Genomic DNA, 12,615 nt, shown 5'->3' on the forward strand with positions numbered 1-12,615 from the left:
TCACATCATTCCCTGGGTGCATATTTTATATGGGCACATTTGTGCATAATGTTCACATACTCCTATCCAAGAATGATTCATGACAAATATTAAGAGGCATCTGCGGCTCTTTCAAACTAGCTGGGGCATTACCCAGAAGACAGAGGCGCAGTGACAAACTGTTTGGGAACTTCATTATCTGAGTCAGAGCTCTGTAATCTCTTCTGTGCTTTTGCTCCAAAATGGGAGGTCAGAAAATGCTGCTGGTCAACACTGATCTGACAGAGATGACATGTGATTGCTAGTCATAGGATACCTGCTCTTTCCAGTGCATGAATAGCTAGATACCAAGACTTATGTCAACACCTCTACAAAATGATGCGACTCTTCACAGAATACTGACACACTTCAGCCACACAAAAGCTTCTGTTAACGAACTGGTTTTTTTCCAACTCTTCTTCCTGAAGACTAGAAGTTCTGCTTTATAGGACTGTGATTTACATAGCATAGAAGCACCACCTGACCACTGACTATCTGAATAGGGCAAATGGGGCTTGGCAATATGTTTAATATCCATATGACACCACAGACTGACATGGTCCTGCCAGATTCCTTTCAGCACTGGTCCTAGAAGATGCTTCTTTCAGTTGTCCCCTTCTCACACCCTCCTCCCTCTATGGGATTTAACCCAGACAGGTCTCTATGCCTACAAGGAAACATATTTGCTTTGACATGGCTCATGTGGAGACTAAAGCATGTACACACACACGAATACCTGTGGCAAATCTAGAGCATAGTTCTTACCGAATCAGTGTCCTCTTCAACCTGGCTGCTTAGGAAATTAACATAATCATCCTTTTGGCTGTCTAGAATTTCTTCCTCATACTCAGTCTGATAATCAGATTCATCTGAATAGGAAGGAAAAGAAAAATAGTGGTTTTAGCTGGTACCAGCAGGAGCAAGGGAAATAGAGTAGAATTACAATGGCTGTTATCATACCATGGCAAGAGCCCTGGGCTAGGAAGTAGAGTCATCTGTGGCCAATCCATGGAAGCTTAATGTACTGGTCACTTTCTCCAAGGGAATACCAACTAAGTTAGTGTTTTAAAAAGCATCACTTCTCACTCTAACTTAGCAGTTGGCAAGGATGACACAGAAACCTATAACAGATATAAGGCAATACACTGTGGTCCTATAATTAAGTGACAGGGGAGAGGTGGCAGGTCTAATTCCTGCTAGGTTTCCAGAGCCATGACAATAAATGCTGCCACTGCTTCCCTGCTGCCAAATTTTCAGACCTGTGGGGAGCCCCCATGAGCTGGATGACTGTTTTATGGGTCATATCCAGCCCACAGGCTATTCTTTGAGCACCACTGGCTTAGAGCAATGTGTACCTCAGCCATCCATTCCAGTAGGGTGTTTGCTGGCAAATCCAATGATAATAACAAAGTTGGCATTAGCACACAAGCAAGGAGAGGGACAATGCTGTGAAGATCTAGGCAGTCCACTGTGAGTAGCACCCCATTTTAACATCCTCCTAAGGACTGAGTTTGAAAAAGATCCACCAGTCCTCCTTCAGCCCAGTTCTTGTTGGGATTTCAAAAGATGTGTATTTATGGAGCCAATTTAGGTCAGAACAAGTCTCCAAGCTGCCTCTAACAATGCCTCCGAGTAATGTGAAGCCCAGACCAGGGACAAAACTTTAGGAACTATAATGTTCTTTTTACAGTGTTGGCAATTGACCATTTATGCCCAAACTTGTTTTTTCTCTCTCTCAGCCAGTGTGATCTTCGTAGTTGCTTTAATAGCCTCCCATGAGACACTCTGCAGAAAAACTCTTTAGAAGTTGATATAAGTGCTTTGCAACAGTTCTCCTGTGCTTGCTAATCTGTCAACGACTTCAGAGGATGTAATAGATTACGGTGGTTTCATTCTCCCCTCTTGGAAACCATGCTGAATTGTCCATACAGTTGTGTGGGTGTTTTATAAAACACTGTTTAGTTGCTCCTTCAACCTCCTTTCCTGGTTCTGTGGTATGGCTCACCCTTTGAATGTTAATCAAGGTAACCCCCAGCACCGATTATAAAGTTGGGTATGACAGCAGCTACTGCCTGGTTCTCTCACAAAGGGACTCAACTTACTAGGCCCCTACTCTTGTCAGCTGCTTAGTCCCCCCCCTCAAACTCCCACAGAACTCGGGGACATTCCACCTGGTCCAAGAAACTCAACTCTAAATTTAAGAGTTTGTGCTAGCAACTTCCTTAGCCAGTGGCCATATCACTTTGTTACCTGAAGACTGTATGTATTATGTAGTATTGCCCCAGTATCTTCCAATAGAAAGAAAGATGCAATCTAATCATTTAGCTTTTGTATAATACATAAAAGTGTCTGAACTGGTCCCTGACCTCCCTGCTGACTCTCACTTAAGCATCATGCTTTTGATATCCTGCCAATTCTTCATTTGAATTAAAACCTATAAATGAACCTAGAGTTGAACTTGTGCTGTTAGTCCAAAAATATGCTGAGACTGCAGGGGTCTGCTAGGAGGACATTCTCCTGTGTATTCATATGCTCTGTAGAACAGGCCTTGCATTTGTTGTCTACACCAAAGCTAGAGGAAAACTAAGGTTACTAGGGTTCAAAATACCAGCAATACTTGACTTCTTCAGTTTTTTTTAAAGCTTCTATGACGCTAGCACTTCTGCCCTAATCCACCAATTCCCACTCCCTCCACATCATTTAGAAAATATTGCCATCTTAATTGAGACTTCTTTAGGCCCAAAGGCCTTGACCTTTCAATGAGTATCATGCAAGCTGAGCCACAAGCCCATGCAAAATCTCCCTGACTTCAATGAGGAGTCAGCTCAACTCAAGATCTAAATACAGAATGTGTACTCTCAGACTGACCCTGGTATAGCAGCTGTGGCTTTAAGTTAAGTGTACACAGTTAATGATGAGAAGCGGCTTATGCCCAGCTGCTGTGAGGTAGCAGACAGCTCAGAAAGATTTGGGACGGAATCTATTTATAAGCACTGAACAATTTTGCACAAATGGAAATGTTAAGGCCACTGTGGATAGTGAGGCTCATTGTTATGCAGTAGTATTAACTGAGATCCCATAATGCATCAGGACCAGTGATCCTAACAGACGTTCCAAATGTAGCCTACACTAGCCTGCGTATCAGGGCGGGAGAAGATTCATATAATAAACAAGACAAAATGTCTGTTTTTCAGCATGACAGTGAGGAACACAGCTTATGCTTCAAATGAATTCACTGATTACTTAAGTATTGCCTATTGTGGAACAGTCAATAGCATCTGCTCTATTCTGGAGACAACAGTACATTCTGTTCTTTAGCATTTTATTCTAACAAAATGGCTATAACCAACTGTTAGAAAAGTGTGGTATGAAAAACACATGGCCATTGTTTTTCCATGGTCATTCCAAGAATCATGTATGTCATTACAAAGGAGGTCTTTGGTAAATCACGAGGAAGAATGGCTGGATTTGGAAACTCACATGATTAGTAATTAACAATAGAAAATATCTTAAAAATGTACAACTCAAATATATTCTGGGTTAAAATCAAACATACAACTAACTTTAAAAAGGCCTTAAATGTTACTGTGATCGCTCATATTATTTATCTTACATGAGCTACAAGTAGGAACAGGGTCTCACTGTGCTGGGTGCTGTACCTATACATGACCACTGCAGTTCAAAAAGAAATAAAACAAAATCAAGGGGCAACAGGCACTATTGGAGACAGGAAAGTGATCATATGGGCCACTGCTCTATTCTGACATGGTAATTCCCAGAGGCTTTCACTAATCATTATTTCTACTGCATTCAAACAGTGGGTAACGTCTTTCCTAGAACCAAAAGAAAAGTGAGGTTCAAGGAGCCAACGGATGAGATGCTATTCCTGACAAACAATGAACTGTAACAGCCAGCAGTGCGAGAGGCATGGTGGCATGTTCACAATAATAAAATCATATGTTACTCACTGAACTAAAGAGCCATCTTGATGATTCTTTTAGATTTTGATAATGCTCTGTTAGTGCAGCAGAGATGTGAAGGTACAAGATTCTCTGGGTGTGAGCACTTGATACAAGACCTGGAGCTGGCTGTTTCCCTCAACATACAATTATAAATACTTTTTGTTTAAAGCAGACCCAGAGGTTGTTACATAGGCACAATAGCTAACTACTTCCCTTGAGGGGTTTTATTCTACATCTTTATTGCAGTGCAAAGACCACATTATTTTACTGCTTAAGCTAAGCTGTTTAGGCTGGTCAAGCGGCTACAAGAACATTAAGCATTCTTAACTGTATGCCGTAACACTCTTTTAAGCTGTCTTCTGCCCCACTGATAACTGATGGAGAAGCCCGGGTGTTGTATGTACAGTTCCATTGTTATCACAGAAACAAAGAAAAATATTAATGTACCAAATAGAGTTAAAGGTGCTTAAGGCCTCAAAGGCCTTCCTTCCCCCCGACCCCCTGATGTCTTTGGATTTAAATACCTACTTGGCCTCTCAATATGCCCTGCACTGACTTTGGCCCCTCTAATAGCCAAGCATTATAAGGATGACTGTAGATAGAAGAGAAGACTAAAGAGCACAAAAAGAGAGGAGATGTCAAGGCAAAAATCAGACTTGTTAACATCACTGTTGACAATCTGGGTGATCTCCTGAGCATGGCACATTGGCAGAGGTATTGGCTCCTCTCAGACCCCTAGTCCTCTTGCAGAACATCTCAGCAAGAGCAAGAACCAAAAAGGTCCAAATGTGGTAAATCTACTTATGGGATTTGTATCAATTTATTGCTTATCCTGTGTTAATTGGGTTCACACATCAGGAGATGTATCCTAGTAATGAGGGCAGGTAAGCAAAAAGTGTAACAGGGGACAGGTGACTGCAGTAAAACAATTACATTACAACAGGCTTGAATACTGCCAATAACCATGTTATGCAGAACCTTTTGTTCCTATTCTTAATGGCTATTCAAATACATTTGATTAATAATTTCTTGGTAAAGCACGCGATTGGAATTAGCATTACTAATAGCTGCAGGGATCTCTCAAACAGACACAACTGCAGATGGGGGGCAGCTGAGGGCAGTGGGGTGGCAGTGACAGGCTGTAACTCAGGGGTGGGCAATTATTTCAGGCGGAGGGCCGCTTACTGAGTTTTGGCAAGCCATTGAGGGCTGTATGATAGGCAGCCAGGGGCACATAAATATTAATTTTCTACATTTTTAGGGGCCCCACGGGCCAGATAGAATGGCCTGGTGGGCCGCATCTGGTCCATGGGCTGCATTTTGCCCACCCCTGCTCTAACTGCAGATTGTCCTTTGCAGGACAAGACTTAGGTGACTGATTGTCGATGGAAGTGTAAACATGCATGAGGTGCTTGTGGATTTTAGGACTGAACAGCTACATTTACTACCATCAGCCATCCTTTGGGTTGATTCCTTATGGCAGCTGCCATCAACTTTTTCATGCTGCAGGCCAGAACAACCTGGCTCTGGTCCCACAAAGGCTGGGGGAGGTTCTTTGGCATATCAGCAGTTGGGGCGGGGGGGGGGCAGGGTGGTCTTCCCTGCACTTGTGCTAAGCAGTTGAGTGCTATGCCCATGTCGTCACACATACTCCCAGTTCCCCACTCCCCAGGTGGGGTGCAGGAGCAGTTTCCAACTAGTGGGATCTGCACTGGGGCCAGGCAACTGGAAGTCACACTCTTGCTGTGCTTGCTACTGCAGTGCAGCTGGGGAAAGGGGAGCAGGCAGAGAAGCAGCACCAGTGTGGATACAGCATCCAGCTGCTTGGTCTCAGCACAGCTCCCCACTGGCTGGAAGCTGCACCCACACTGCAGCCAGGGACAATAGGGAATAGGGGAAAAAAGCTGCAGAGGCAGGAGCAGGGGCTCAGCTGAGTTGCGTGGTCCTGGCACAGCTCTCACTGCTTAGCTCCAAGGCAGGCGTGGTCACACATAAAGCCTTTGAGCTCTGAGGCCATGTGTTGCTGACCCCTGCCTTACAGCAAACAATCCTGGGCCTTTTAAAAGCGTTTCATGAAGCAATGCGTTAGATATTGGAGTATAATACTTGTTTGCCCAAACCATAGCAGCCATTACAATATTATTTTTCAACTGCTTCCAGCCAGCTCTGAACATCAAAGCTGGACTTCTTGAGAGGAAATGGGAAATATGAAATGCTTGAAGCTGCCACTGATAACATATTGAAGTGCAGGAAAGGGAGAAATAAGGCACTGGGAAAAAATATTCATGTATAGGGGATGCCAACATCACCTTCTTAAAAGTCACCCTGACATGAATCTAAAGATGCTTATAGATGTGCAATGAGGCTGCTCCGATGCATTGTAATTATAGAGCGTCAAAGCAGACTCAATTGATTGAGTCTGCTGGAGTGTGGCAATTACTGCACACTAGCAGACTCCAGCGCCACATGTACAAGCATCCCTGCGCTTAAAAATGCCAGTGGGGGCGCTTTAACTAATGCATTGAACAAGCTCATTTAAAGTACCCCACCACCATTTTTCAGCATGGGGAAGCTGATACACACGAGACTCTGGGAGCTTTAATTAGAGCGGCTCTCTAGGAGTCACTATAATTAAAGCACTCCCCCTGTGCCCACCCCCTGCACTCCTGGAGCATGTTTATAAATTTCCTAAAAGAACGTAAGAGGGTGCATTCCTGTAGCCTCCCCTATAACAAATGGGTGGGCTCAAGGCATGGTGGAGGCAAGGAAAGGTAGATTCAGATGTATTCAGCACACCGTATTACTAACGTCTAAGTTTCTACAGGACAAGATACTCAAGTTGAGCATGATGATGAGGTAGGATTTCTTAATGGGATTCATACAAGAACAAAACAATGATACAAGATGAGTCAAGAGTGTTTCTTGAACTGGAAGTGAAGAGAAAGACGCATGAATGGTCCCAAAGCTGCAGCAGTACACCTGATCAGGAAAGTTGTGTCCTCTTTCATAGAACGGGCTTGATGATCCAACTCACCATCTACTAAAGCTGCTTTTACTGGCTCAATTCGGGACACAATTTCTGCCAAGTCAGTGAAAGAGGTACTGGTACAGGTCACAATCTGAAATGTAATGCAAAAAATACAGAATTCAAATACCAGTTGTAGGAATAAAGAATACCTTAGTGGATTAAAGTGATATTAAAACTTTAGACAGAAAGCTACAAAAATGAAAATTAGCTATGGAAAGAGACAGTTATTAACCACACTACCAATTCTCCTTTAAAATTACCATTCCTGCAGGATCCTAGGCTTGGGTGATTGGTGCCTGGGTTTTATGTAGCCATTCCTGCCTTAAATACCACTTAGGTTTTTCCATTAGTTTTGGAATTCAAAATCAGTTTTGGAACAGACTTCAAAGAGGAGGAATGGGGAATCACCAAACAGAAAACAAGGTCTGATATTCTCTCTCTCAGATCCTGATGTACCTTTGTGTTGCTGAAGCCTGAAGTGTTGCTATGGCCATATCCCCTTTAAATCTTCAGGTTCCAGCACAGAAGGAAAGAGCTGTTTAAATATCTCCAAGTGTGCATGCCAGCTAGGGACCCCATGAATCATTCTTTCCTCTTTTAACTACGGCTTTGTATGGCAGAACAAATATTACTGATCATGTTCGCTAGTGGGGGTTGCTCCACTGAAGACCATGAGCGCTCTGCGAGTTAACAAAGGCAAGTTAACAAAAAACTGACAGAAGTTCAACTAGCACAACACCATGAAGTATATGGCAAAACTATCAGCTTAAAGAAGTAACAACACTTAAAGACTGTTATGCATGGGAAAACACGCTTATAACTGGGGCACTCTTATGACATTCACTATCTGGGGTGACTTGGTGGCAGCCTATAAGTCAGGGGCGGACAATTATTTCGGGGAGAAGGCCACTTACTGAGTTTTGGCAAGCCATCAAGGGCCGTATGATAGGCAGCCAGGGACAGATAAATATTACTTTTCTAAATTTTTTAGGGGCCCTGTGGGCCAGATACAATGGCCTGGCAGGCCACATCCGGCCCACAGGCTGCACTGTGCCCACCCCTGCTATAAGTACATAAGGGATGTGCATCAGGATTTGGGGGAACACCAGAGCACCGCAGGGGATGACAAGGTCCAGTGGTCACAAACTCCTGCAAGACCGTTTTAGGCTGAATATAAGGAAAAACTTCTTTACTGTCTCAACCCCCAAGGCCTGGAATAGACTCCCTCCAAAGATGGTGCAAGCACCTACTCTGGACACTTTTAAGAAACATTTGGATGCTTATCTTACTGGGACCCTTTGACCCTAGCTGACTTCCTGCCCCTTGGGCAGTGGGCTGCATCCAAAAATCTTACGAGGTCCCTTCCTGCCCTAATGTCTATGAAATCTGACACACCCTTAAATTTATCTGGTAAGTTGGAAATATTTTTAACAATACAGGACACTTGTTAAAAGTCACCCATAACTCAGAAAAGGTCTTATTCAAAGGGTTAAAATGCCCTCCAGGACAGGAGGCTCACTAAGTTACCCTGCTAGATAATTTCAGAGAATTAATTTCTTAGCATGATTAAAATTTATATAAAATCAGACACTAAGCCTGAAAACCAGGTTTTGCCAGATCTCTGGTGTGAAGTTTCATTGTCGTCTGCAGATATATGTGAAACTAGGAACAACTCATTACAGTTTTCAGGTCACTAATTCTTCAACACTGCTTCTAAAGTTCCTGTCTACAGAACAAACGGCCACATCAGAGTATGTATAAGGCTTAGAGTCCATATATACACACTGTACTCAATGCTGCAAAAGCATATTGGCTAGGCATAGTTTTGCAGTGGCAAGCTTGAACAATGCTACCAGTATGGATGGGGAGCAATGAGTTCAGCACAGAGCTCCATGCTACTCTGGCTCTATGGCAGGCAGTTTCCAAGCTATTTACCTCCAAGGTAGCTCAGGCTGTCTACAACAACTGCAATGGCTAGTATGTAGACATGTACTTAACTTGGAAGTGAAACCAAGTTTAAGTTCATTCCATTCTATGGACCTTGATTGTAACCAGACTAGGAAACAGCTATGGTGCAATCAAGTTCTTTGGCATGATAATAATGTAAACACAATATTTACCATGTGTTCTCCTCACTTCTAATCAACATCCAGAAACTGCTAAAAACTGAGGAATAGTTTTATCTTGTTCTCACATAATTCAAAAGGACACTGGGGATATCTTGGATGCATGAAGAAATTCCTTTTGGTAGAATATACTATTACAGAACCTGGGTGGGAGCAAGCTAAAGACAGATAATTTTTATTCCTTTTGGTATCATTTATAAAATGTGTACTTGAATATCAGTTCTTATAGGCAGGTTTGCTAAAACCGTCTCTTAAGGCAGCTTAATGCTTCCCATGATAAGACAACATTTTCCCTTCTTTGGGCTTTGCAAAAATATAACCAATAGGCTGAAATTTTCCATACCAGGTGCCTGCCCCAGGTGAAGTTTTCTGGAAAAATATCCACCAAAATGTTTCAACTGTTTCTGAGAAAAGAGTCCAAGGAGAAAGCACCTTCCCAAATATCTATTAGTTTATAATGGGTAGAGGAATCAATATATAGTGATGGCAGAATAGTTAAGGTGTCTCAATATGGATCCAAGAAGCATGTTTCAACCTTACTCTGGATACATGCTGAAGGACACCATCAACAGCCATGGCAAGAGAAAACATTATTTGGGAGTGCTGACACCTCCCCCCACCCCACAGGGCCAGCGCATGCTGATGCCATATGCAGCAGTGGCAGAGAAGCACACAGCGGGGGTGCTGGGCATGGTGCTGAAGCAACAGGGCATGGCGGTGGTGCTGTGGGACAGCAGTGCCAGCTACTGCAAAATTAGTTTGGGAGCCTAAGCCACGTTAGCCTCAGCCTGCCACCATCTATGTCCATCAACCCAGCTTTAAATAGCTTATCTGATCATTCTTGCTGGGAAGTTAAAGATATGCAGATACAATGCTAGGTCCACCTCTCTAGTATGTTGTTGGCTGCAGAAGCTATTGGATCTTAACCACACCATGACAATTGGCCACATAGGCTCGAACAGGCCCCATTGATCTTTTTGAAAGTCTCTGATTAACCCAACTGAGATGTGATTGCTTAGTGTCCCATCTGAAGCCTGAGCACACATCAGAAGACCAGAATTTGATCCACACTACTTTATTCAGTGCTTCCCTGAAAAGGACATAAAATGGTGGGAGGTAGCACTGGAACATTAACACTGACCTAAAAATCACATTCCTGTCACAATTATGGGGGGCAAGGGGTCATCTCCAATTTATCTGATGCATTCCTTAATCCCTCTTGCTGGTAATTTATCCCTTGAGGGGAAAAATACATTCTCTAGGCAAATTTTTTTCATAAAAAAAAGAGGACAAAAATGGAGATTACTACAGAGACTGAAGAGTCTATTGAATATTCATCTTTGACCAGCAACATCATACTCACATAGCAGGGCCCTGAAAAAAGCCAATGGAGAGTACTGGATTGTTCTGTGCTATAGGGATAGGTAATGGAGTTGTTCGTATGCTGTAAACAGCTACTCTATCCTGTCCTAGATGTGGGTCAGGGTATTTATACAGTAACTCTCTGCACTGCTATATAGGGATAACTGAGCTAGCTCAGCAACTGGAAGCAGTATAGCTGCACTAGTGCAGTTTTCCATATGTATAAGAAGCCTCATTTTATTCAGGAGAGCTAATTAGCACAGGCAGAGCATCCCACTAATACACGATACTGCCTCTGGTTCCAGAGCTCATGTACAAAGAAGCACATCTGCAGAAAGCTGCCTTGCAGCTGTAAAGACACACTCACAGGTTGGCAACTTTGTTAATGAAAGGCCCAATAAAAATTAACTGAAACTGAAAGTTTGCAAAGAGTTTAAGGTGTAAGGTATGCTAAAATAGCAATTCTCAACCTGTGGGTCACAAGACTCTATGAAAGGGTCATGAACAAACTTTAAAAATGGATCATATTTTGCATACATTACTGAAAAAATAGATGCTGCTTGTGTTTCACCATATGTTAACACTGATTACTAAAACAGGGATTTGGATATGCCACATAAAAATGTGGATTTTCTCCTTTAAGGGGGGGGGGCATAGGCAACGGGTTGGAAGGGTATGGGGGGCATGCGTCTCCCCCCAGATTTGTGCACGCACAGCAGGCAGGGGGCTGCAGCTTGGCTGGACAGATATAGGCAGGAGCCACCTTCATGACGCAGCAGGTGGGACTCGGCACAGGAGCAGGGCAGTGAGACTCACCTCATGCCAGCTGTGTCGCCAGCAGCACAAAGAATAATGAATGGGGCGGGGGTGCACCGCCCTCACCTCCTCCTGCCACCAGACACTTGCACACTGGGCTGCAGCTCAACCCCACCACAGTGGCCCAGCCACTGCTCCCTCAAGGGGAGGTGGGATGGGAGGCAGCATGGGTGGCTGAGGGGAGCAGCGTTGGTACCACCCAGGCTATGGCAGCAGGGTAGAGCCACAGCCCAGTGCGCAAATGGCTGGTGAAGGGATGAGGTGAGAGCAGCATGCCCCGCATCTGTTACTTCCCACAGTGCTTGTGGTGCAGCTGGTGTAGGGATCCGGGGGCAGCAGCAGCAGCAGCAAGTCTCACTGGCCTGCTCAATTCCCCTATGCCGGGTCCCACCCGCTGGTCTGCGGAGTTGGCTTCTGCCCATGCTGGTCCAGCCAGGCTGCAGGCCAGCGCCCACTGTGAGTGCACAAATCTGGGGGGATACATGCCCCCTCCACGCCACACACACTAGGGGGCTAAGGGTGGGGGACAGTGTGTTGGGAGTGGGGAGCACCAGCAGGGCTGAGGGGGTGGGGGGCTACAGGCTGGGAGTGAGGTGCACTGCCAGGGCCAGGGGCCTGTTTTCTACTTCGACTATTTACTGGGTCAGGACTGGCCATCAATGTTTACAAATGGGTCCTGATACAAAAAAGGTTGAGAACCACTGGTCTAAAGGACTCTTAGAACACACCATAAGCCTGTAGAAGCAAATCGATTCCTTTGGTATAAAAGATTCACAGGAACAGAAATTAAATGTCAAACCAATTTGCTTTTCTTGATTAATTCAGAGGCTTTTCAGTATTTGGGGTCCTCAGAATACTGAACCCTGGTCCAATGGGACTTTTAAAATACTGGAGCATATGTAGGGCTGGTAGTTCTCACAAAGGGAGTGAAAAAGCAAGCATGCTTCAATTAAGTTGTTCAGCCTTTCCCGTAAATCCATAATATTCATAACCCTGGGGTCCCAGCACTCAGCACTTTCTGCTTGGCTGATGTCCCAGACAAGCACGCACACAGAAATGCAAGCCATGGCTGGTGCCACTGCCATGACTAAAGGAGCAAAGCCCCTTGGAAAAGTGCAGACATTAGATCTCCAGAGCATCTGAACCATCACAAAAAGCAGCGTAGCTTGTTGTAAATGTGTAGTATCCTGTATAAAACCCAATGAAAACACTATGATCCGACTAAAATAGTCCCGTGGATGACAGATATAGGGTAACATTTGCATGTATTAAGATGTACATAAAAAAGCAAATCTCTTCAAAA

At 44.1% G+C, this 12,615-nt stretch overlaps 1 protein-coding gene across 6 annotated transcripts in view; it reads right to left on the reverse strand.

The window, feature by feature from the left end:
• The window catches only part of PNPLA7 (patatin like domain 7, lysophospholipase), a 283,100-nt gene that overhangs the window by 1,186 nt on the left and 269,299 nt on the right, over positions 1 to 12,615 (reverse strand). For all 6 annotated transcript variants that reach the window (XM_090022996.1, XM_090022991.1, XM_090022990.1 and 3 more), the window contains 2 exons: positions 7,015 to 7,099; positions 784 to 887 (listed from right to left, as the gene is read on the reverse strand). In XM_090022996.1, coding sequence (XP_089879122.1) covers positions 784 to 887; positions 7,015 to 7,099 — 189 coding nt within the window. The remainder of the gene's footprint in view (positions 1 to 783; positions 888 to 7,014; positions 7,100 to 12,615) is intronic.

The sequence above is a fragment of the Crocodylus siamensis genome, chromosome 11 (genome assembly GCF_052110815.1).
Source record: "Crocodylus siamensis isolate JL-2025a chromosome 11, ASM5211081v1, whole genome shotgun sequence".
Classification (NCBI taxonomy): Eukaryota; Metazoa; Chordata; order Crocodylia; family Crocodylidae; genus Crocodylus; species Crocodylus siamensis.